At 44.5% G+C, this 27,705-nt stretch overlaps 1 protein-coding gene across 5 annotated transcripts in view; it reads left to right on the top strand.

Moving 5' to 3' along the window:
- LOC124123002 (tuberin-like) overlaps positions 1–27,705 on the top strand; it is a 253,029-nt gene that overhangs the window by 111,195 nt on the left and 114,129 nt on the right. For all 5 annotated transcript variants that reach the window (XR_007222962.1, XM_048402652.1, XM_048402651.1 and 2 more), the window contains 9 exons: positions 2,674–2,829; positions 4,900–5,022; positions 5,213–5,335; positions 9,617–9,723; positions 10,830–10,962; positions 13,947–14,072; positions 19,043–19,183; positions 19,386–19,575; positions 26,142–26,235. Coding sequence is in view for 4 of the 5 variants with exons in the window: in XM_048402652.1 (XP_048258609.1) it covers positions 2,674–2,829; positions 4,900–5,022; positions 5,213–5,335; positions 9,617–9,723; positions 10,830–10,962; positions 13,947–14,072; positions 19,043–19,183; positions 19,386–19,575; positions 26,142–26,235 (1,193 nt within the window). In the remaining variant the exon portion in view is untranslated. The remainder of the gene's footprint in view (positions 1–2,673; positions 2,830–4,899; positions 5,023–5,212; positions 5,336–9,616; positions 9,724–10,829; positions 10,963–13,946; positions 14,073–19,042; positions 19,184–19,385; positions 19,576–26,141; positions 26,236–27,705) is intronic.

The following is a 27,705-nucleotide window of genomic DNA, read 5'->3' as shown; positions in this document are numbered from 1 at the left end:
CTGAGTGACATGAGAAAATACCAGGAAATACCTTTGTTTTCGAAATTTTGTATAAATAACACGTGCAAATATTCGTTTGATGTTTGGTATCGTTAAAGAAAGGTCTGAATATCAATTATATTACAATAACCTCGCCAGGAGTATGTTCGTAATTATAACATGCGATTTCATTGGATAGAAATTTGTTTCTAATGGCGCCTTTGTTGCAATCAAATTTAAGGATCAATTAAGGGTCAAAATCAAGCACATGGCATAAGGCAGCTTATCGAGTTACAGCAAATCAACAAATCCCAAACACTGGGCAGATAAATTCCCTTGTCACGGTTCATGGCTGGCTGGTGTCGCCTGATGTCAATGACTTCTTGTAGTTTTCTTTGTTGTCGGTAGACAGGACTTTGGTGGCTTCCCACATGATGTTATGGTCTTGGTTCTTGAGGATGTTTTCCAAAATAGCGGATTTCAGGTCTAGTTTGTTGACAGAGGTGTGATGTTCTTTGAGACTGGTGTTGAGGGGTCTGAGGGTTTCTCCAATGTATTGTTGGCCACAGTTGCAGGGGATCAGGTATTTACATCCTCTGGGGTTGGGACTTGCATTGCTTGTGTCTGCCATTGGCTCGTGGAGGGGTCTTAATGGACTTGCCGCTAGAAAAGGTGACATCTATGTGACATGATGTCACTCTGATGAGGCGGGAAATATGATGAGTGACAGTGCCTTTGTAGGGTATGGTGATTCTGATGGGCGATGGGGCAGGTCTGGGTCCTGGATGGTTTTTGGGACTAGGTGGGCAGGGTAGTTGTTGAGGGCAGTGGAGGTTTTCTTGAGATGGTCCAGTTCACTTCTGAGGGCATCAGGGTGGCAAATGGACTTGGCACGTCGGTGAGGGTGGCAGTGATGGCTAGTGTCCAACACCATCTGCAAGAGGGAGGGAGGGAACATAATACATGAAAGGTAGCTTCTTCAAGACATGTAAACATCTGAGTCATCTTTCAAAGAATGAACAAAGGAATTCCACTTACTAACAAAAAATTTCATTGTACTATTCTTTATTACGATGTCTTTTTCAATTTTCAACACGTCATTGACAATTTTAATAAATACGTTGAAAGACAAGTTGTTTCTTGATGCTTGAAACAAAACTATATTGTTTGGCCAGAAGCAAATGTGGTCCAAACAAAAATTGCTAGAATTTTTGAAACAATATAATATCTCATGAAATGTTCTAGCGAGGGAAATCCTACTTGCTAAATATAAGTTGAGAATATTTTCATTTTTTACCTGGTATTGTTTTACATGTTCACATTTAATATACACATGAAAAAGACTTTCTTGTTCATACTCACAACAAGAGCATACATCCTCATCTTCAAGTTCTATAATATCAAAGGTGATATATGGGCCTACATTGTTAGCCAAGGGCGCAACATCTACAGCTTACCAAAAGTGATGTCGCAGGAGACCTCAGAAAGTAACGTCATTATCACCAAAAGGATACAATTGTGGCGTCATCAGAAAAGAAGTGATGTCCTCATTATAGGATCAAACGATATATATGGTTCTACGTTGTTGGTCAAGAGTGCAACTTGTACAATTAACCAGAATGACAAATGACCTCAGAACTGGAAGTGACATCAGAAGTAATGTCATATATGACCAAAAGGTAACTGAAGTGACAATACCCAACATCTATTACATCATAGATGTCATCATGAACAGAAAATGATGTCTTAGAACTGGAAGTGACATCATAAATGTTGAATAATTGTTGTTTCTACGATGAAAATTAAGAGATTGGGGCATTATACATGTGTTTTTCCTATATTCCTTCTTCATTGCTGCCAACCACCTGGGATTACTACATGGCAGATCCCACCGGTCCCTCTGGTGTATTCTGGCTGTGATGTAATAGATGTAGGGTATTTGAAGGAATTATCAGACTATAGTTATCATTGTGTATATTTCTAAGAATACTACCTTTATTACATCTCCCACTAGCTTATGTGCATGTAGGTTATTAGAAAGAAGGGACATTTTCCCACCTCAGGCATGCGCAGTTGCATTGGCCTGAACATGGCATTTACCACAAAAAAACTAAGATAGTGTTAAAGATAGTAATAATTTATGAGACAATATTAAAGATTTTATGGTGTGATGACCGTGATGATCTGATACAAGCAACAGCAATGTGTCCCTAAAGCCATCTTTATAGATCTGTATTGGTTTCCACCTATGTGTTCGCTGTCCATCGTGTTGTGACAGTATTATCCTGCTGTTGTCCACACTTACTCATGTTATCCCACCTATCTATGCAATTGTGGTTACTGTTAATCCTCTACTGTTAATTCTCCACCTACTATATATATTCTGTACAATGTCCCTCATTCAGACCTGCTTGAGAACGGTATAAGGATCTATACTAAAACGTCGCTTTTTACAGTATTAAAGAAGTTGTTATCCATAAAATTGTGTCTACCTTGTCATCCGTCAACTTCTAAGTAATGCCTATCAAACAAAATGATAATCTCATACCAGCAACAGCAATATGTCACAACAGTCGTCTTTATGTAACTATGATAATCTCATACCAGCAACAGCAATATGTCACAACAGTTTTCTTTATGTAACAAATATGACCTGATACCGGCAACAGCAAAATGTCACATTCCTTTTTCCAGAGCGACCTCATTGAGCGGGTTGTGTTGCCACATCTTGGCCACATCGAGTCTGACCTTGACCCCGAGGTGAGAAAGGTGACCGTTGAGATGTTGCTGGTGCTTGCGCAGGACTGTAAGACAGGCGAGTTCCAGGACATCATGGCAGTTGTTGAGAAGGTAGGCAAGTGCATGTTGCCATCGCTATCTGTATTCACATATTTACATTGCTATGTGTTACATCTAGTGCCAGAGCACAGAGGGAAATATACAACAGGAAAAATATTCCTGTGCACCAATAAAAGTCAAGATGGCGCATCCACATCACTTATCGATTGGTGAAATAGTTTTAACTTGAAAGAACTATGACAAGATGATGTCAACCATCTCTCATGCCAAACTATTTTCCCAAACATGTACCAACCACTTTGTCTGTGCCACAGCTGTCACAAAGTTGTCCGAGGCGGGCATTGGGGCTGTAGGAATTATGTCTTGTCTGTGGACACATGAATGAGCAATACTTGAAAAGTTTCATAGCCCCATGTTCACTTGTTGCTCAGTGTAGGGCATTTAGCAGCATAACACAGTCAAACACAATGGCCTATGTTGCTCTTCCTCCGCCGATTTGCTGTGCAGAGTTGCATCCCTTGGGCACGCCAGAAACCTATGATTGTGGGTTCTAATCCTGGTTCGCCCCGATTATGTTTCTTGGTTTGTCAGCACCATACCCGTGCTCGTGGGTTTTACCGAAGTGATAAACATCTGAGACCTGCATCACTTCTGGCTTTCCTCCCACATTAAGCTGACATGCCGTGATATGACTGGAATACTGTTTAAAGCGGCGTTAAACCCAACTCACTCACTCACTCCCACTCCGCCATGTTTGTTCCACGGCGATGCCAATCATGCCCCAGGCCATCGATTCACGTCATTTACAGTATCATGTAGGGCAATCGAATCAGTAAGCACACTTTATCATGGCTTGCAGTTGCTGCAGTTTGCTGACATTAGTAGTGGAAACAAATTTGCAACTTATACAACAAATAACAGCCCAACTGACACACTACCCAGTGACACCAAACTTTGGCTATTCTTAGGCGTGTTATTAAGCCCATACATATTTAGAGTCAAGGGAGTAAACATGCAAAAAAAAAAAGCTTAAATGTAAATCTGTCTTATTGCTGCATGAGATGATGAATAATCACACACTGAACAGATAATAAAATGTGACTTAGTTGACCAAAAGCTACCTATTTTAGTGTGTTTATATTATGTTTAAAATATACTTTGTCTCCTTGCTTAAAGGGTACAGGCAATTAGGTGATTGCTTAAATTCCACATCCTTGATAGGGAAATATAATGCCCCATGTGTATGTGTATCCCCTTGGACTCACTGTTTCAACTCCAATAGTTTAGGGGGAAACTTTACGTTATTACACTACACATGGGGGTACAGCAAACTTTGCTGGCTAGTTTTGTTTCCATTTTAAGCGGCAAGAGTGATAAGACAGGTGAGATAAGGCCTGTAGCAGGATTGTCTAAAACACTTCACAGAACTGCTGAAACTCTAGGTTGATATTTGTCCACCTCACAGCATGCATGGGGTTGAGAGAGAATCAAGTGAATAAAACAAATTATCAAAATTAATCTTTTCAGGAGGCTTAAGTAAACACCATGGAACTCAACAACAGCTCAGTTCAGACTAGTATTTTATGTAGCATACTGGTAGCAAGATTTGGGGAGAAAACAACTGGTCTTTCCCTATATTCTCTAGTCCTGGGACTTGTGGCTGTGTCTAACACAGACTCTTAATATGTAAGACACAAAGAGCCAACAACTATGTACAAAGTGTATTATGGCAGGGTGTAAGTAAGTGGTACAGATTACAGAGGCCTGTGTTACGCAATACAGGCCATTACCTGGAAAAGGCAACATGGGTAGTAAAATCAAAACAAACACGTTAACACGTGGTAAACACGTTGCAAGCATTAGCAACAGAACCTTTAACCCGAAGGGGGTGATTTAAAACTTTAGATGTTGTATGAGCAATGCTTCAGCAAGAAAGGACCTACCTACCAAGTACATAACAGGAAATGAAGGTATGTGCATGTAATGCAAAATAGAAATGACTCCATCATATGAACATGAAAAGAGCTAAAGATGCCCCTAGCTGCCCCCTCCCCCCAACCATTGCAGCAATGTCACAGCACCAGAAATGGCCTTCACACATTGTACCCATGCAATTTGCAGGTGATAAAGAAACCCCTGAGCACATTCCCTGCCGGGGGCGAGATGGATGTCAGTCAGCCGGTGGACGAAGCTTTAGTGGTGGATGTGAAAACAGCTGTCTTCAAACTGTGTGATGTCTTCAAGGTAACCAGCTTCACAGTTTTCACTCAGTTCTCTATGGCCACTGTGGTCCAGCAGCTCATCTGGCTGTACAAGTGATATGTGGTGAAAGCAATAAAATTATTATCATTGTCAGTGAGCACAGCTAAACAGGATATATTTGGGTAATCTGTGAGATCAATAAACAAGATTCTGTTTGCCCAATGTTTTCCAGCACCGGTTGTACATAATTCCATCAAACTACTGTGTCAGGATTTACAGTCAGCTCATCAGTCATGTGAACACCCACTATATCCATGGTTATAGCGGATACTCAGCATCCTGTATCAGACAATCGGTAAGTTTATGCAGCTACAACACCCTCACAACAGTACCATGCCATAAGTTAACGGACACTTGGGTGACATCACAAACCCTGCAGCTACAACACTCGCACAACAGTACCATGCCATAAGTTAACGGACACTTGGGTGACATCACAAACCCTGCAGCTACAACACCCGCACAACAGTACCATGCCATAAGTTAACGGACACTTGGGTGACATCACAAACCCTGCAGCTACAACACTCACACAACAGTACCATGCCATAAGTTAACGGACACTTGGGTGACATCACAAACCCTGCAGCTACAACACTCGCACAACAGTACCATGCCATAAGTTAACGGACACTTGGGTGACATCACAAACCCTGAAGCTTCAACACTCGCACAACAGCACCATGCCATAAGTTAACGGACACTTGGGTGACATCACAAACCCTGCAGCTACAACACCCGCACAACAGTACCATGCCATAAGTTAACGGACACTTGGGTGACATCACAAACCCTGCAGCTACAACACCTGCACAACAGTACCATGCCATAAGTTAACAGACACTTGGGTGACATCACAAACCCTGCAGCTACAACACTCGCACAACAGTACCATGCCATAAGTTAACAGACACTTGGGTGACATCACAAACCCTCCAGCTACAACACTCGCGCAACAGTACCATGCCATAAGTTAACGGACACTTGGGTGACATCACAAACCCTGCAGCTACAACACTCGCGCAACAGTACCATGCCATAAGTAAACGGACACTTGGGTGACATCACAAACCCTGCAGCTACAACACCCGCACTACAGTACCATAACACAAATTTTCCTCCAACACTTCTTGATATTTCTGGGCATTTAGGAATGCTAATGTCCCCACAACCTCAAACGTTATGGATCCCCAAAGAATGACACTAAGACTTTTGACTTAGGCATCCTGGGTACCAGTCCTGGGTCCCTTCGCAACACATAGATACAGTTGTCAGTCCCGATTTCTATCTTAGATTCATCACTAAACACTACCTTATCCCAGAATCCAATAATTGGCATTCTCAGTGTAGATCGGCACCATTTTCCTATTGACCTTTTGAATTCTGATGCATTTGCAAACAATCCATCTGCAAACAATCCATCTGTGATAGCCTTCCCGATATCATTCACACTGAACAGTTCTCTTGGAAACAGTAGGTCTGTTTTCATTGAAGTTGTTAGTAATTTATGTAAGCGATGATTGTCTATTGACTTTGGCACGACGGATCAACACACCTCCATCATGGTTGCTCAGAATCCTGGGTCTACCAGTTCGTGGCTGATTTATAAACTTCCTCTCTCGCTAAAGTGATGAATCACACCATGCACTGTGCTCATAGGTAGATCTAGCAGTTGACGTATTTCTCTGCAGGATTTACCATTCAAATGCAGGTCTATGATAACTTCGTTTTTATCCCGCGACAGAATATTCCTTCTCTGAACCATCAGTGGCAGAAATCAGGAGAAACTGAGCAGACGACAACAAAGCACGTAGCACGCAATACTTGATGACGTCATCAATCTGTGGGCAAAGTTTTGCATCATAACATTTCCCGGGTCGAAAGTTAGACATGGTAAACCAAATGCGGTGGTCTCTTGCCAAACTTGCGGCGTCTTAAGTGTCCCTAACTTATAGCATGGTAGTGTATGACCATTGTTACTACACACCCACTGTGTCCATTGTTACTACACACCCACTGTGTCCATTGTAACTACACTCCCACTATGTCCATTGTTACTTCACACCTACTGTGTCTATTGTTACTACACACCCACTGTGTCCATTGTTACTACACACCCACTGTGTCCATTGTTACTACACTTCCACTTTGTCCATTGTTACTACACACCCACTGTGTCCATTGTTACTACACACCCACTATGTCATTGTTACTACACATCCACTATGTCCATTGTTACTTCACACCTACTGTGTCTATTGTTACTACACACCCACTGTGTCCATTGTTACTTCACACCCACTATGTCCATTGTTACTACACACCCACTGTGTCCATTGTTACTTCACACCCACTGTGACCATTGTTACTTCACACCCACTATGTCCATCGTACTTCACGACCACTATGTCCATCGTACTTCACACCCACTATGTCCATTGTTACTTCACACCCACTGTGTCCATTGTTACTTAACACCCACTATGTCCATTGTTACTTCACACCCACTATATCCATGGTTGCTACACACCCACTATGTCCATTGTTACTACACATCCACTATGTCCATTGTTACTTTACACCCACTATGTCCATGGTTACTTCACACCCATTGTGTCCATTGTTACTTCACACCAACTATGTCCATTGTTACTTCACACCCACCATATCCATTGTTACTTCACACCCACTATGTCCATTGTAACTTCACACCCACTATATCCATTGTTACTTTACACCCACTATGTCCATTGTTACTTCACACCCACTGTGACCATTGTTACTTCACACCCACTATGTCCATCGTACTTCACGACCACTATGTCCATCGTACTTCACGACCACTATGTCCATCGTACTTCACACCCACTATGTCCATTGTTACTTCACACCCACTATGTCCATTGTTACTTCACACCCACTATATCCATTGTTACTTCACACCCATTGTGTCCATTGTTACTACACATCCACTATGTCCATTGTTACTTCACACCCACTATATCCATTGTTACTTCACACCCATTGTGTCCATTGTTACTACACATCCACTATGTCCATTGTTACTTTACACCCACTTTGTCCATGGTTACTTCACACCCATTGTGTCCATTGTTACTTCACACCCACTATGTCCATTGTTACTTCACACCCACTGTGACCATTGTTACTTCACACCCACTATGTCCATCGTACTTCACGACCACTATGTCCATTGTACTTCACGACCACTATGTCCATCGTACTTCACACCCACTATGTCCATTGTTACTTCACACCCACTGTGTCCATTGTTACTTAACACCCACTATGTCCATTGTTACTTCACACCCACTATGTCCATTGTTACTTCACACCCACTATATCCATGGTTGCTACACACCCACTATGTCCATTGTTACTACACATCCACTATGTCCATTGTTACTTTACACCCACTATGTCCATGGTTACTTCACACCCATTGTGTCCATTGTTACTTCACACCCACTATGTCCATTGTTACTTCACACCCACCATATCCATTGTTACTTCACACCCACTATGTCCATTGTAACTTCACACCCACTATATCCATTGTTACTTTACACCACTATGTCCATTGTTACTTCACACCCATTGTGTCCATTGTTACTTCACACCCACTATGTCCATTGTTACTTTACGCCCACTATGTCCATTGTTACTTCACACCCACTATGTCCATTGTTTCTTCACACCCACTATATCCATGGTTACTACACTCCCACTATGTCCATTGTTACTTTACGCCCACTATGTCCATTGTTACTTCACACCCACTATGTCCATTGTTTCTTCACACCCACTATATCCATGGTTACTACACTCCCACTATGTCCATTGTTACTACACACCCGCTATGTCCATTGTTACTTCACACCCACTATATCCATGGTTACTACACTCCCACTATGTCCATTGTTACTACACACCCGCTATGTCCATTGTTACTTCACACCCACTGTGTCCATTGTTACTTCACATCCACTATATCCATGGTTACTACACTCCCACTATGTCCATTGTTACTACACACCCGCTATGTCCATTGTTACTTCACACCCACTGTGTCCATTGTTACTTCACACCCACTATATCCATGGTTACTACACTCCCACTATGTCCATTGTTACTTTACGCCCACTATGTCCATTGTTACTTCACACCCACTATGTCCATTGTTTCTTCACACCCACTATATCCATGGTTACTACACTCCCACTATGTCCATTGTTACTACACACCCGCTATGTCCATTGTTACTTCACACCCACTATGTCCATTGTTTCTTCACACCCACTATATCCATGGTTACTACACTCCCACTATGTCCATTGTTACTACACACCCGCTATGTCCATTGTTACTTCACACCCACTATGTCCATTGTTTCTTCACACCCACTATATCCATGGTTACTACACTCCCACTATGTCCATTGTTACTACACACCCGCTATGTCCATTGTTACTTCACACCCACTGTGTCCATTGTTACTTCACATCCACTATGTCCATTGTTACTACACACCTATTTCTGTCTGTTTACTTTACAGGTTATGGAGTTGCTTCTACAACTCAGGTCAGACAGTTTCCACCGCATCGGCTTCACAGAGGTTGGACAAGATGGCCCATTTAGCCCGTATATCACATGTAAACAGAGGTCAGTATTGGTTGTGCTGGATCTTGATGTGATTGAAGGTCTAAAGCATGACATTTAATTGATACTTTCATCAAGACCTGATATAAGGGCAGCCATGATGAATTCAGCAGTAATATTGTCAAACAGTACTTGTTGCTCTTTGCTGCTCTTCAGAAAACTTTGAAATTTGGTTTCCGTCTTTGCAGTTTTGTATATTGTAATATTCTGTTATCTCAGTTGCGGGGTTATAGCATCTTGTTTTCCTCTGAAGTTGATGAGAGTAATGAATTATTTCTTATCCTGACTCAACAAATTTAAAAAATCAGCAATTTTCAACCGATGGAGGACTACTGAGCCAAAATGAACATGCTCAGCAGAGCGTGTGTCAAGTTGATAGTGCCTGACAAATGTACTTGGTTCGCTCCAAAAAGCTTAAAAGGAGATCTCGCTTGGCAGCACTGCTACAAAAGATGAAGAGGTTGCCTGCCCTCTTACCGAATAGCCCTTTATTCCAACTGGAGGGGCAGTGCTCAGCATGGATGAATTTAGCATGGAGTTTCATCGGGAGTGACGTGAGGAGGGAGGCATGCTCCACTCCACTGAATGTCTCCCCGCAACTAGGCAGCACCACCGTCAGAAGCCTTTTTTTTTGATAACCAGGTTTTTGAGCATGAGATTCCAACCCCAGAATCAAACACATCACCGACATCGCCCTGAAGCTTATCGATGTTGATCGACTATCAACAGGCTAGAGTACAGGCAAGAGTCCTCTACAGGGAGGTGGTAATGCCCATGCCTATCAAATATATCGAGGACACAATCATGTGAGAGGATGGTTTGGAAACCAGTTGAAGAAGTGCCGGACTTATTGCCGTCCCGGACCCGGACGAGGGCAAAGCTCTTGAACTGACACTACTTTTTCTGTAATGTGATGTCTAGAAGTAGACTTGTGCGACGACCAGTCATTGTGAACCTTATCCAGGTGCAAGTTGTTGGCACAAATGGATTTTAGTACACCAGTGCGGTACCAAGTGTTTATGTTATATGTGTCAACAGTTACATGACTGTTAGTCCTTATGACATGGTGCTTGTATAACAAGACTCTAGTGGTAGGAGATGTGTTTTAGGGATGAGAGGGAAGAAGAGGCTCCGTCCAGCCCTGTTACAGCTGCTGGTGTGACCCCGAGTCCCTGGTACCAACCACCTGCCATCATACAGTACAGTGAAGCATTCAAGCTCTACATCACCTGTTTACAACATGTATGTTTTTCTTTGGGTTTTATCTCACCTTAACATTATCAGTGGCAGCTTATGGGTCTTCTTCCATTGTCTATTCATCAGTCTGCCCGTTTGTTAGCCCTGAAACATATAACATCTTCTCCTGTCAACTTTATGTTTTGAAAAATTCAATATGGCTGCCACAGAGGTGCTTTCAACAGCCTTCACACCAATCTCTTCTCCTCAGAAACCATTTGACATTTCGTTTTCAAATTTTGACAGGATGTTCAGAACATTCTTCTTCACAATGAAGTAAATGTAATAGTTTTTTTTTTATTTTGAACAATTACCGAATGTTTTTGCACTGAGAGTATTCGTAATCAGTTGAATTTCCACCTTTGTCTTCCACATGCCTTCTGTACTTTTCATGATTTACACACCCTAAAGCAACCCAATATCATTTAAGGTTTGTATAATTGGTTGATTTGAATGTCAAGGTCACTTATGTAATTAGCATGCTTACTCCTTATAACCTCAATAACTGGAGATTTTTGCATACCATGAAGTAAAACTGCTTCACTTAAATACATTAATAATTAAAAAAGTAGGCATGCTTCTGTTCACCCAGCAGTGAATGGGTAGGATGGGATGGTAATGTGCCTGTGAACCTTTTGGCACCTCATACAGCAGTTTGGGTTGTATACTTCTCAGGGAGCTGAGAATGAAATGTGAGTGCACACTCATCCAAAGAACATAGTAGTAATGATGTAGTGCCTAGCCTAACCTGGGTGAAGAGAATTTGGTGCATTATTAATGGACATATCATTGTCATACTCCCTACCTAAAAGGGCGAGTATATACCGGTTATACCAAGGAATTCTGTCTGTCTTCCATGGACATTTTTTTGTGCGACTTATAAATTCAAAACTACTGCATAGATTCTTTTCAAACTTGGTAAACACTTTCTATCCCAATAGGAGTGCTAGGTTTGATTACAATATTTGGATTTTCTGAAAAAATACAGCTATTTTTCATTTTTAACTTAGAATGTTTTTACTTAAACGTTTTTCCTGAATGGATTCCTTTCCAACTTAGTGAACACTTTCCATCCTAATAGAAGAGATGAAGTGCAAAGTTTGATTTTGATGTGTGGATTTTCTGAGAAAATATGAATTGTTTCATGTTTTGAACATTCATGCGACCTATAACTTGAAAACTAGGTAGTGGTTGTCAACATTGGGCCTGTAGGTATTGGTAGTCAACATGTGGCCTGTAGGTAGTGGGGGGCCTGTAGGTAGTGGTAGTCAACATGTGGCCTGTAGGTAGTGGGGGGCCTGTAGGTAGTGGTAGTCAACATGTGGCCTGTAGGGAGTGGTAGTCAACATGCGGCCTGTAGGTAGTGGTAGTCAACATGTGGCCTGTAGGTAGTGGTAGTCAACATGTGGCCTGTAGGTAGTGGGGGGCCTGTAGGTAGTGGTTGTCAACATGTGGCCTGTAGGGAGTGGTTGTCAACATGCGGCCTGTAGGTAGTGGTAGTCAACATGTGGCCTGTAGGTAGTGGTTGTCAACATGTGGCCTGTAGGTAGTGGTAGTCAACATGTGGCCTGTAGGTAGTGGTAGCCAACATGTGGCCTGTAGGTAGTGGGGGGCCTGTAGGTAGTGGTAGTCAACATGTGGCCTGTAGGTAGTGGGGGGCCTGTAGGTAGTGGTTGTCAACATGTGGCCTGTAAGTAGTGGTAGTCAATATGTGGCCATCGGTAGTCAACATGTGGCCTGTAGGTAGTGGTAGTCAACATGTGGCCTGTAGGTAGTGGTAGTCAACATGTGGCCTGTAGGTAGTGGGGGGCCTGTAGGTAGTGGTTGTCAACATGTGGCCTGTAGGTGGTGGTAGTCAACATGTGGCCTGTAGGTAGTGGCAGTCAACATGTGGCCGGAAGGTAGTGGCAGTCAACATGTGGCCTGTAGGTAGTGGTAGTCAACATGTGGCCTGTAGGTAGTGGTAGTCAACATGTGGCCTGTTGGTAGTGGTAGTCAACATGTGGCCTGTAGGTAGTGGGGGGCCTGTAGGTAGTGGTTGTCAACATGTGGCCTGTAGGTGGTGGTAGTCAACATGTGGCCGGAAGGTAGTGGCAGTCAACATGTGGCCGGAAGGTAGTGGCAGTCAACATGTGGCCTGTAGGTAGTGGTAGTCAACATGTGGCCTGTAGGTAGTGGTAGTCAACATGTGGCCTGTTGGTAGTGGTAGTCAACATGTGGCCTGTAGGTAGTGGGGGGCCTGTAGGTAGTGGTTGTCAACATGTGGCCAGTAGGTGGTGGTAGTCAACATGTGGCCGGAAGGTAGTGGCAGTCAACATGTGGCCTGTAGGTAGTGGTAGTCAACATGTGGCCTGTAGGTGGTGGTAGTCAACATGTGGCCTGTAGGTAGTGGCAGTCAACATGTGGCCTGTTGGTAGTGGTAGTCAACATGTGGCCTGTAGGTAGTGGTAGTCAACATGTGGCCTGTAGGTAGTGGTAGTCAACATGTGGCCTGTTGGTAGTGGTAGTCAACATGTGGCCTGTAGGTAGTGGGGGGCCTGTAGGTAGTGGTTGTCAACATGTGGCCAGTAGGTGGTGGTAGTCAACATGTGGCCGGAAGGTAGTGGCAGTCAACATGTGGCCTGTAGGTAGTGGTAGTCAACATGTGGCCTGTAGGTGGTGGTAGTCAACATGTGGCCTGTAGGTAGTGGCAGTCAACATGTGGCCTGTAGGTAGTGGCAGTCAACATTTGGCCTGTAGGTAGGGGGGGGGGGGGGCTGTAGGTAGTTGTAGAGTCAACATGTGGCCTGTAAACATGCTGGATTGAACAAATGTTTAAGAGTTTTTTGTACACATGAGTTGTATTGAGTTTGAGGACACATGATAAACTGTTCATACTTGAGAAGTATTTATCTGTACACACTGGTTATTTTTACCCATGTCTGCGATAGTTCCATGTCAGCATGGGCACCAAACAGGGTTTCTTAAGTCTGTTATTTCAATATTTCTAGGAGTTTGACTGGCATGTACTGAAGTGTGTCTTGGAACATCTCCCTTTAGTCCTGCAGAATAAGACCCTGATTCTCACCACCACAGACAACATGGTGGCGACTCTCTGTCATCGTCTTTGTGCCATGGTAAGTAAGTCCCCGATCCCACCACCACAGACAACTTGGTGGCTACATTCTGTCATCTCTGTCCTGGTAGAACGCCATCCCAACACCAAAGACAACGTGATGGCCATGTTCCGTCATCATGTATCTCATGGTAGACCCCCAATCAAACCACCACAGACAACGTGGTGGCCATGTTCCATCATCATCTCTCTCATGGTAGACCCCCCATCCAACAACCACAGACAACGTGGTGGCCATGTTCCATCATCATCTCTCTCATGGTAGACCCCCCATCCCTCTACCACAGACAACATGGTCTCCATGTTCCGTCATCATCTCTGTCATGGTAGACCCCTCACCCCTCTACCACAGATAACATGGTGGCCATGTTCTGTCATCATCACACTCATGGTAAACCCCTCACACCTCTTCCACAGACAACATGGTGGCAATGTTCCGTCATCATCTCTCCGGGTAGACCCCCAATCCCTCTACCACAGACAACACGTTAGCCATGTTCCATCATCATCTCTGTCCTGGTAGACCCCCCAACCCTCTACCACAGACAACATGATGGCCATGTTCCGTCATCATCTCTCTCATGGTAGACCCCCCATCCCTCTACCACAGACAACATAGTAGCCATGTTCCGTGATCATCTCTGTCATGGTAGACCCCCATCCCTCTACCACAGACAACATGGTGGCCATGTTCCGTCATCATCTCTGTCCTGGTAGACCCCCAATCCCTCAACCACAGACAACATGGTGGCCATGTTCCGTCATCATCTCTCTCAAGGTAAACCCCCATCCCTCAACCACAGACAACGTGGTGGCCATGTTTGGTCATCATCTCTGTCCTGGTAGACCCCCCACCCCTCTACCACAGACTACGGGGTAGGCATGTTCTGTCATCATCTCCTTCATAGTAGACCCCCCATCTCTCTACCACAGACAACATGGTGGCCATGTTCCGTCATCATCTCTCCGGGTACACCCCCCATCCCTCAACCACAGACAACATGGTGGCCATGTTCTGTCATCATCTCACTCATGGTAGACCCCCCATCCAACCACCACAGACAATGTGGTGGCCATGTTCCGTCATCACCTCTGTCCTGGTAGACCCCCATCCCACCACCACAGACAACGTGGTGGCCATGTTATGTCATCATCTATCTCATGGTAGACCCCCCATCCCTCTGCCACAGGCAATATGGTGGCCATGTTCCGTCATCATCTCTGTCCTGGTAGACCCCCCATCCCTCTACCACAGACAACATGGTGTCCATGTTCCGTCAACATCTATGTCATGGTAGACCCCCCATCCCTCTACCACAGACAACATAGTAGCCATGTTCCGTCATCATCTCTGTCATGGTAGACCCCCCATCCCTCTACCACAGACAACATAGTGGCCATGTTCCGTCATCATCTCTGTCCTGGTAGACCTCCTATCCCTCAACCACAGACAACATGGTGGCCATGTTCCGTCATCTTCTCTCTCAAGGTAAACCCCCATCCCTCAACCACAGACAACGTGGTGGCCATGTTCCGTCATCATCTCTGTCCTGGTAGACCCCCCACCCCTCTACCACAGACTACGGGGTAGGCATGTTCTGTCATCATCTCACTCATGGTAGACCCCCCATCTCTCTACCACAGACAACATGGTGGCCATGTTCCGTCATCATCTCTCCGGGTAGACCCCCCATCCCTCAACCACAGACAACATGGTGGGCATGTTCTGTCATCATCTCACTCATGGTAGACCCCCCATCCAACGACCACAGACAACGTGGTGGCCATGTTCCATCATCATCTCTCTCATGGTAGACCCCCCATCCCTCTACCACAGACAACATGGTGTCCATGTTCCGTCATCATCTCTGTCATGGTAGACCCCCCACCCCTCTACCACAGATAACATGGTGGCCATGTTCTGTCATCATCTCACTCATGGTAAACCCCTCACACCTCTTCCACAGACAACATGGTGGCAATGTTCCGTCATCATCTCTCCGGGTAGACCCCCAATCCCTCTACCACAGACAACACGTTAGCCATGTTCCATCAAAATCTCTGTCATGGTAGACCCCCCACCCCTCTACCACAGACAACATGGTGGCCATGTTCCATCATCATCTCTCTCATGGTAGACCCCCCATCCCTCTACCACAGACAACATGGTCTCCATGTTCCGTCATCATCTCTGTCATGGTAGACCCCCCACCCCTCTACCACAGATAACATGGTGGCCATGTTCTGTCATCATCTCACTCATGGTAAACCCCTCACACCTCTTCCACAGACAACATGGTGGCAATGTTCCGTCATCATCTCTCCGGGTAGACCCCCAATCCCTCTACCACAGACAACACGTTAGCCATGTTCCATCATCATCTCTGTCCTGGTAGAACCCCCACCCCTCTACCACAGACAACATGATGGCCATGTTCCGTCATCATCTCTCTCATGGTAGACCCCCCATCCCTCTACCACAGACAACATAGTAGCCATGTTCCGTCATCATCTCTGTCATGGTAGACCCCCCATCCCTCTACCAGACCGCCTCCGTGGTCTTGTGGTAGAGCGTCCGCCCGGAGAGCGGAAGGTCCAGGGTTCGATCCCGGGCCGCGTCATACAAAAAGACGTTAAAAGATTGTACTTGTTGTTACCCTGTCTGGCGCTCGGCATTAAGGGGCTAAAACAAGGACTGGTCGGCTCGGAGTCAGTATACTGTGTCTGAGTGGGGTATTCATGTTAAACTGCGGCATGGTATCTCAGTGAGCTAGCACTATAAATCGGCATCAGTCCGGACTAGTACAAGCAGCCACACACACACATACATGTGCATGCACGTCGCTATATAAGTGCAATAATCTTGGACGCGACGTTAAACCCAATTTCACCTCACCTCACCCATCCCTCTACCACAGACAACATGGTGGCCATGTTCCGTCATCATCTCTGTCCTGGTAGACCCCCTATCCCTCAACCACAGACAACATGGTGGCCATGTTCCGTCATCATCTCTCTCAAGGTAAACCCCCATCCCTCAACCACAGACAACGTGGTGGCCATGTTCCGTCATCATCTCTGTCCTGGTAGACCCCCCTCCCTTCTACCACAGACTACGGGGTAGGCATGTTCTGTCATCATCTCACTCATGGTAGACCCCCCATCTCTCTACCACAGACAACATGGTGGCCATGTTCCGTCATCATCTCTCCGGGTAGACCCCCCATCCCTCAACCACAGACAACATGGTGTCCATGTTCCGTCATCATCTCTGTCATGGTAGACCCCCCACCCCTCTACCACAGGTAACATGCTGGCCATGTTCTGTCATCATCTCACACATGGTAAACCCCTCACACCTCTTCCACAGACAACATGGTGGCAATGTTCCGTCATCATCTCTCCGGGTAGACCCCCAATCCCTCTACCACAGACAACACGTTAGCCATGTTCCATCATCATCTCTGTCCTGGTAGACCCCCCATCCCTCTACCACAGACAACATGATGGCCATGTTCCGTCATCATCTCTCTCATGGTAGACCCCCCATCCCTCTACCACAGACAACATAGTAGCCATGTTCCGTCATCATCTCTGTCATGGTAGACCCCCCATCCCTCTACCACAGACAACATGGTGGCCATGTTCCGTCATCATCTCTGTCATGGTAGACCCCCCATCCCTATACCACAGACAACATGGTGGCCATGTTCCGTCATCATCTCTGTCCTGGTAGACCCCCTATCCCTCAACCACAGACAACATGGTGGCCATGTTCCGTCATCATCTATCTCAAGGTAAACCCCCATCCCTCAACCACAGACAACGTGGTGGCCATGTTCCGTCATCATCTCTGTCCTGGTAGACCCCCCACCCCTCTACCACAGACTACGGGGTAGGCATGTTCTGTCATCATCTCACTCATGGTAGACCCCCCATCTCTCTACCACAGACAACATGGTAGCCATGTTCCGTCATCATCTCTCTCAAGGTAAACCCCCATCCCTCAACCACAGACAACGTGGTGGCCATGTTCTGTCATCACCTCTGTCCTGGTAGACCCCCCATCCCTCTACCACAGACAACACGTTAGCCATGTTCCATCATCATCTCTCTCATGGTAGACCCCCCACCCCTCTACCACAGACTACGGGGTAGCCATGTTCTGTCATCATCTCACTCATGGTAGAACCCCCATCCCTCTACCACAGACAACATGGTGGCCATGTTCCGTCATCATCTCTCCTGGTAGACCCCCCATCCCTCAACCACAGACAACATGGTGGCCATGTTCTGTCATCATCTCACTCATGGTATACCCCTCACACCTCTTCCACAGACAATATGGTGGCCATGTTCCGTCATCATCTCTGTCCTGGTAGACCCCCCCACACCTCTACCACAGACAACATGGTAGCCATGTTCCGTCATCATCTCTCTCATTGTAGACCCCCCATCCCTCTGCCACAGACAATATGGTGGCCATGTTCCGTCATCATCTCTGTCCTGGTAGACCCCCCATCCCACCACCACAGACAACGTGGTGGCCATGTTCTGTCATTATCTCTCTCATGGTAGACCCCCATCCCTCAACCACAGACAACTTGGTGGCCATGTTATGTCATCATCTATCTCATGGTAGACCCCCCATCCCTCTGCCACAGACAATATGGTGGCCATGTTCCATCATCATCTCTGTCCTGGTCCCTCAACCACAGACAACTTGGTTGCTACATTCTGTCACCACTGTCCTGGTAGAACCCCATCCCTCTACCACAGACAACATGCTGGCCATGTTTTTTCATCTCTCTCATGGTAGACCACCATCCCTCTACTACAGACAATGTGGTTGCAATGTTCCGTCATCATCTCTCTCATGGTAGACCACCATCCCTCTACCACACACATCTTTTGTTGTTATCTTGATTCTAAATGGAGTGTTATGAGCAATACCAACTTTTTTGTTGGCAGGTAAATGACAGGTCTTTGGGATTTCTTGAGAAACTACAGAGGTTACCATCCAAATTGACACGATCGGACTTCCATTCCTATGTGTTTCCTGTGCTGGCTACCATGGTCACCTACCATGATTACCTGGACAGAAATGGACAGGTAGGTCACAGACTGTCATCTCTTCAATAACTATTGCGTAAGGTTGTAATCTCTTTGTAAACCCTTTTCTTTTGATACTATTTATAATGTTTTAGTAAGGTGTATGGACTTGACTGGTGCCATTAATCTGTCAGGTGTCTTGTCATAAGTGTGTATCAGTGGAAAAGCAACCTAAATGCTTGTCTTGTTGAATATGCTGCAGAAAGAGCTGCTGAAGTGCCTGGAGTTTGGCCTGGTGTCCAAGTGTGCCAAGACGTGTGTGAGTGCTCTGCGTATTTCGGCCCTGGAGATGCAGGAGGTTATGATGAGGTTGCTGCCCTCTGTGTTGCTGTCTCTCTCCAAGATCTCGGCCACAATGTCCATGGCCATTCCTGTCCTAGCTTTTCTATCAAGTAAGCCATATGTTTTCATTATCTTCAGTACTAGAACATGTTAAAGTCGGGAATTGTTTTCATTCCACCAACTGTCGTGGTAGAATTGTGTAACTGGTATTTCTTCATCAGGATGTCTAGCAACATTGTGTAACTGGTATTGGTTCATGAGGATGTCTAACAACATTGTGTAACTAGTTTTGGTTCAAGGGGATGTCTAGCAACATTGTGTAACTAGTATTGGTTCATGGGATGTCTAGAAACATTGTGTAACTGGTATTTTTTCATTGGGATGACTTACAACATTGTGGAACTAGTATTGGTTCATGGGGGTGTCAAGCAACATTGTGAAACTGGTGTTTCTTCATGGGGATGTCTAGCAACAGTGTGTGGCTGGTATGTCTTCATGGGGATGCCTAGCAACATTGGGGAACTAGTATTGGTTCATGGGGATGTCTAGCAACAATGTGTGGCTGGTATTTCTTCATGGGGATGTCTAGCAACATTGTGGAACTAGTATTTCTTCATGGGGATGTCTAGCAACATTGTGGAACTAGTATTGGTTCGTGGGGATGTCTAGAAACATTGTGGAACTGGTATTTCTTCATGGGGATGTCTAGCAACATTGTGGAACTAGTATTGGTTCATGGGGATGTCTAGCAACATTGTGGAACTAGTATTGGTTCAAGGGGATGTCTAGCAACATTGTGTAACTGGTATTTCTTCATTGGGATGTCTAGCCACAATGTGTGCCTAGTATTTGTTGATGGGGATGTCAAGCAAAATTGTGGAACTTGTAATTTCTTCATGGGGATGTCTAACAACATTGTGGAACTGGTATCTTTTCATGGGGATGTCTAGCAACATTGTGGAACTAGTATTGGTTCATGGGGATGTCAAGCAACATTGTGGAACTGGTATTCCTTTATGGGGATGTCTAGCAACTTTGTGGAACTGGTATGTTTTCATAACATTACTATATTTTCTCAATGCGAAAATTGTTAGAAATCTCATTTTGACAGATCTTTAAGAATTTTCTTATTAGAAACCACAAGGTTCAGAGAGATGAAACTGTAGGATGTAGGACTATAAACTATTGGACTATGTGGAAAGTATTTAAATATCATTATCTTGACAACCAAAAGGCTGAAGGAGCTGATATGCTGTTAGGATACCTAGAGCTACAGCAGGTTTCAGATGTAATCAGGGCATTTAGATGAAACTTTCTTTTCTCATCAAAAACAGAAATCTGACATCAGTGCTTGAGCAGAAACTTTGAGTAAATGATGATTACAGGTATAAGTTTCTTTTAATATCATCAACACTCAATTCATTCCCTTTGTAAGTGTGCAAAAATAAACTATTGCACATATCAATAACTGCCATAATTCCTACGAATATCTTACCTCTATTACATCATAGCCATAAAATCCCATTTTGGCAATAATCACACTATAAAATCCTTAGATTTTTCAACAGACATCTTCTTCACTGGCAATTATCCCACAGTTTTGAGGTAAACCCAATCCCTTGTCAAACTGCATCTGCGCATGCGCAAGGCAAAAAACATCACTTCTTTCCCGTGTGTGTTGGATCAACAAGCAAAAGTTTTTGCTCATCAATCCAAACATGTTTTCGGATAATAATTCACAGCTTGTATAGATCTAAAAGATTACAACAGTCAACCTACGATCATCATTGGATGTAGCAGACAATCTACGATCGTCAAGTTTTTGCAGCAGACGAACGTCGTCAGTCAAGCTTGCTGGAACGGTGGTATCGCAGCTGAGAGATAACCATACACCACGTGATGCCGTTTCACCCCGGTGGCAAGAGCCTGGGGGTTACGGCCGAGAGGGTTTTACAGGCGCTTCTCATGATTGTACGTGTGCTTCTCATGACGTTGCTGATAGTACACTCACGTTTAAACCAAATGACTACTCATTTAAAGATATTATCTATGAAATTCATCAATTGATCCCATCTGTAAAGCCTCCAAGCAATGAGGCAGAGGATCCGTTGCTTATTGAAAGAGCTGGTTATGAAAATCCTGTAGAAAAGAGGGAAGGTTTTCTTACTTTTCCATATCCATCATTCACTGAAAATGTGGTCACAAAAATGAATGCAGGTTTAAATGCCTCTACCAGTAGAGCTTTTAGCATTCCTTATCCTCTTCAAGGGAGACAATTGATGATGAATATTTTAATCTGGTCAGACACCCAAATACCAAAATGAATGTTGAGATGAACAAATTCAAAGAATTTGACAGTGTTAACAAACAGATGATAAATATATGAACTGGTTTGCAGCAGGCATCAGACATGTACTTCTCCCTGTTAACTGTGAGGAATTTATTGGCCAACCTTGTGACACAAAAGTTGAGATGAATTTGGAACAAGTTGGTTTCATTCATAGTGGACCCGTGAAGATTCCGGGGTAGAATAGGTCTTCAGCAACCCATGCTTGGTGACTATGCTTGTCGTAAAAGGCGACTAACGGGATTGGGTGGTCAGGCTCGCTGACTTGGTTGATGCATGTCATCGATCCCAATTGCGTGGGTCAATGGTCATGATATTAATCACTGAATTGTCTGGTCCAGACTCGATTATTTACAGACCGCCCTCATATAGCTGGAATATTGTTGAGTGCGGCGTTAAACAACAAACCAACCAACCAAATCATTCATAGTGCGCTGGATAACATACTGAAGATCTGCATACTGCACAGGTATGGATGTCCACACAGTTCCTGCTTACTCAACGAAATCATCTTTTTCAACAGGTTAGACACAATATCTCAGATCCACTAAGATGAAGTTTGATGTCTCAGTCAATATTGGCGCCCCAGTTCTTCAATGGCAGACTAACCTCTGTAATTGATGAGATTTCACGCACCACTAATCAGAGATTCCAAAACTCCACTATCTCATTGGCATCTAAGCTTAATGAAAAGCGTTTGTCCGACATGTTATGTCAGGACGTGAGTCTTCTCGTGCCTCCACTTGGAAAAGCTCATCCCGTTCCAGACCAAGCCGAGGGAGACATGAGTCCCAAAGAAGCAGAGGTCGTGGTCAATCCTATACCAGAGGAAGAGGTAACCGCTGTTCGTGACTCTCTACATCCAAGAATCTCTCAGCCAAACCCTGTCGACCTTGCTATGTTAATGGACCTCGATTACTGGTTACCCAAGTTCATCTTCGCCTACCGCGGGACCAGTCGGCGGTCGTCTGTCATTATACGCCGAAAATTGGAAGTCAATTACGGACGACCCTTGGCTAATCGAAGTGGTAAAAAGAGGGTACAAACTCCATTTCCAACAGCGTCCGGAGCTTGTAGTCCACCCCAAAGGATGACGTTTTCATCTAGTAGGGGCCAAGTTAGCAGTCGCAACTTTGTCTATACGAGAACTACTAGACAAATCAGCATCTTACAAAAGTCAGACACTACAAAGGGGTTTTACTATCCATTTTTTGTGGTCCCCAAAAAGAACTCTACAAAGATGCACATGATAATAGACCTAAAGGTACTCAACAGAGACTACCTAGTACGTCCACCGAAGTTTTAAATGGAATCAGTAAAAAAGTTACACAATTCCCTCAAACTATGAGATTGGCTGGTCAGTCTGGACCTACAGGATGCCCACCTGCATGTGCCTATTCACCTGAGTCGTCGACCCTACCTACGCTTTGCAGTAAACGGTCTAAGGTTCGCATTCAACATGCTTCCATTCGGAATATCAATAGCGCCATGGCTTTTTACACGGATTATCATCCCCATCATCTACTTCGCTCATCAAAATCTTGTAAGACTCCACGGCTATAAAGACGATTCCCTCTCAGCCGATCAAGAATTATTGCAGATAAAGCAGAACGCAATATTTCTGATTCAACTTTTATCTCACTTGGGTTTCCTGGTACATCCCGTCAAGTCGGAATTAATACCAACTCAAGACATCATGTACATAGGGGCGAGGTTTCAACTTTCAAAAGGCATTTTACAACCTCCAGAGGATAGATATCTAAGAGCTATAGAGAAGATTCAGATTGCTCGCGACCAACCCAGCAGGTCACGTCGTTGGTGGATGTCTTGCCTAGGCACACTGACATCACTCCAAGATCTTACTTACAGACCTCAGTTACGTCCACTACAAGCGTGGATGAACACCACCAAAAATATGGATCTGGAAGACACAATACAACCTCCTCACAGCCAACTATCAGAAGTACGATGGTGGTTTCGGCGTCCAAACGTCATGTCAGGCATCCCTCTCATGTTCCCCCCACCTTTACACCATCTATATACAGACGCATCAGGCGAAGTTTGGGGTGCACATTTGGACAACGTCGCAATCCGAGGAATGTGGTCAAATCAAGACAAAAAATTACACACACCGTATTCGACCCAATAAGCGCACAGGGCGCTTAAAATAAAGACAGAAGGGGTGGGCACATATTGGGACCAATTCAGAGTCAAATTGGCGTAAATTCATCAGTAAGCCTATCGATATTCTTCTGTTGCTGGGGGGCTGGAGATAAACTGTTACTTACGTTTTACTGGTGAACATCTCCTCATTAACCGACTACAAAAGATTCTTGACCGTATGTAAAAAACAGGTGCGTAAATCTTACTTGGGCATCCGGGAAAAGGGGGGGGGGGGGGGGCGCGCTTATTGGGACATGGGCGCTTATTGGGTCGAATACGGTAAATTGTCTGGAAGTGAGAGCTATTGTCTAAGTGAAGGCATGGGCCCATCTACAACACCACTCGTCGGTACTGATAGCTCAAACAACACCACAGTGGTAGCATACATACAACATCAAGGGGGCACAAGATTAGCACTTTTGTTGAGGGAGGGTACGCTTTTATTTGCCTTGGCAGACTCAGTAATTTGCAGGATAGAACATACTGAATATACTTGCAGACTGCCTATCCCGGAGAAACAAGATTGTACCCACGGAATGGACTCTCCACCCCGAGGTTTTCAAGTGGATAACCTCGACGTGGGATACCTCTCACCAGGACTTGTTTACCACATGTCTAAACCATCGACTTCCCGTTTACGTCAGCCCAGTCCCAGATCCATTAGCCCTCCAGGTCGACGCCCTATCCATGAGTTGGCAAGGGATGTTCGCCTACGCTTTCCCTCCTTGGTCTCTCTTGGACACAGTAATAAGGAAGATCGAGGACACACATAGGCGCGGCATTGTTGACCAAGGAGTAGTAGGTCCAAGAATCGGCCACAGTTTTATACCCACTACAGTTCGTGACAGTTCGTGCATTTTCGATTACCCACATATTCAGATCCCAGAAAGTACAAAAAATAAGGTAAGTTAGCCTTTACACTATGTCATCTAGGTTGGACGGATCATTGGCTAACATCTGGGATCATAGATCATAAGGTGATAGGGTTATTACATTGTTAGTCGCTTGGCGTAACATGTATAACTACCGGAGGTGTCGTCGTGGAAGACTTCAGAACCGGAATCACGTAAAAGTATGTCAATATCATACCTGAGGTGAGATAAGTATAAATGCTGGTGGCTATAGAGCAACAAGTATATATCTACGTCACAATGAAAGATTAACCGGAAGTGACGTTATAGATGACCTCAGAACTGGAAGTGACGTAATAATGACCCAAATGATGTCACAAGAAATTGAACCAATAGTGTCATCATAGATGTCCTCAGAACCGAAAGTGACGTCAGAAAGGTCATCAAAACCAGAGGGAAACATAAAAAATGAGGTCATATATCACTAAAAACAGGTAACAGTTATGAGGTCAGTTAAAACGGGAAGGACGCCACAGGTGCCAAGTCTTCTTCAGGTTTGCCAAGGGTGAAATCAGGAAGTCTGGCATTGGTTCATACCCTGTTGCGCCTCTGTTTCCCTTACTTCACTGCTGCCAATTATCCGGGAGTACTAGATGACAGATCCCACCTGTCCCTCTGGTACATACTGGCTATGATGTAATAGAGGTAGGATAATCGTAGGAATTATCAAACAATGGTTGTCATTGTGTATAATTCTAAGAATACTACCTCTATTACACCAGGAAGTAGTCCCTCCCACCTCCCCAATATATCTTACATCTAGTTGATGAAGGTTATTGGAAAGAAGTGATATTTTCCCGCCTTGCGCATGCACTGATGCAGTTTGACAAGGGATTGGGTTTCAAAACTGTGGGATAATTGCCAGTGAAGAGGACGTCTGTTGAACAATCTAAAGATTTTATAGTGTGATTATTGCCAAAATGGGAATTTATGTCTATGATGTAATAGAGGTAGTATTCTTAGAATATTACACAGTGATAACTATTTTTTGATATTAGATGTCAGGATACTTGTTTGTTGCCATAATAGTAAGGTTTAGTATTGCATGAGGCCATACCATCCTCTCATCACCAGTCAAAAGTGCATACTACACAACCAGTTCACAGCAGTGCGTTCTTTGCTTGATATCTAATAATCTAAAGATACAGCTAACTTTTAATGGAGCAACAGAACAGCACCTTGATATCCTTTTTGTTTTGTCAACATATTTTATTGAGTAGAATGGAAGAAGTATTTTATCACATGGATGTTTCAGGCATTGTCAGGCTGCCCAATCTTTATGCGAACTTTGTAGAAGACCAGTACATGAGTGTGTTTGCTATTGCTCTCCCCTACACAAACCCATTCAAGTAAGTATCATGTTGCCAGTATACATCAGTAGTTTGCTGTGAATCCAGAACGTCGCATGATTAATGAGATATTTAAAGAGTGACTACACTTGGCAGTAATGTTGGATGATTCCACTTGTACAGCACCTTTTGCTTAATCTGCTACTGGGGTAACTTGTGTTGTATGATGTATATACTAGTCCAGCTGTTTGCGATAAGTCTAGACATAATCTTAAAATTGTTGGCATTAAGCTTAGTTCCTCTATATGAAAGGTGTGGGACAGGTTCCAATTTTAGGTCCTGAAGACTTAATATTGAAACTAATGTAAAGAAGCCACATGGAGGAAAAAACACTTTTTTTGTCAGTACAGAAAAAAAAATATAAACTGCTGGCTCGTGGGCAGGACACACACTTGTAGACACTGTTACTTTACTATGTCAGTTCAACTATAGTAGGGCTGGGTGGCTGGATGTCAGTTTAACTATAGTAGGGCTGGGTGGCTGGATGTCAGTTTAACTATTGTAGGGCTGGGTGGCTGGATGTCAGTTTAACTATAGTAGGGCTGGGTGGCTGGATATCAGTTTAACTGTTGTAGGGCTGGGTGGCTGGATGTCAGTTTAACTATTGTAGGGCTGGGTGGCTGGATGTCAGTTTAACTATAGTAGGGCTGGGTGGCTGGATATCAGTTTAACTGTTGTAGGGCTGGGTGGCTGGATATCAGTTTAACTATAGTAAGGTGGGTGGCTGGATGTCAGTTTAACTGTAGTAGGGCTGGGTGGCTGGATATCAGTTTAACTATTGTAGGGCTGGGTGGCTGGATGTCAGTTTAACTATTGTAGGGCTGGGTGGCTGGATGTCAGTTTAACTATAGTAGGCCTGGGTGGCTGGATATCAGTTTAACTATAGTAGGGCTGGGTGGCTGGATGTCAGTTTAACTATAGTAGGGCTGGGTGGCTGGATATCAGTTTAACTATAGTAGGCCTGGGTGGCTGGATATCAGTTTAACTGTTGTAGGGCTGGGTGGCTGGATGTCAGTTTAACTATTGTAGGGCTGGGTGGCTGGATGTCAGTTGAACTATTGTAGGGCTGGGTGGCTGGATGTCAGTTTAACTATAGTAGGGCTGGGTGGCTGGATGTCAGTTTAACTATAGTAGGGCTGGGTGGCTGGATATCAGTTTAACTGTTGTAGGGCTGGGTGGCTGGATGTCAGTTTAACTATAGTAAGGTGGGTGGCTGGATGTCAGTTTAACTATAGTAGGCCTGGGTGGCTGGATATCAGTTTAACTGTTGTAGGGCTGGGTGGCTGGATGTCAGTTTAACTATAGTAGGCCTGGGTGGCTGGATGTCAGTTTAACTATAGTAGGGCCTGGTGGCTGGATATCAGTTTAACTATAGTAGGCCTGGGTGGCTGGATATCAGTTTAACTATAGTAGGGCTGGGTGGCTGGATGTCAGTTTAACTATAGTAGGCCTGGGTGGCTGGATGTCAGT

Source organism: Haliotis rufescens, unplaced genomic scaffold (assembly GCF_023055435.1).
Source record: "Haliotis rufescens isolate VD_foot unplaced genomic scaffold, xgHalRufe1.0.p SCAF_28, whole genome shotgun sequence".
Lineage (NCBI taxonomy): Eukaryota > Metazoa > Mollusca > Gastropoda > Lepetellida > Haliotidae > Haliotis > Haliotis rufescens.
This window is presented reverse-complemented; position numbering and strand designations above follow the sequence as displayed.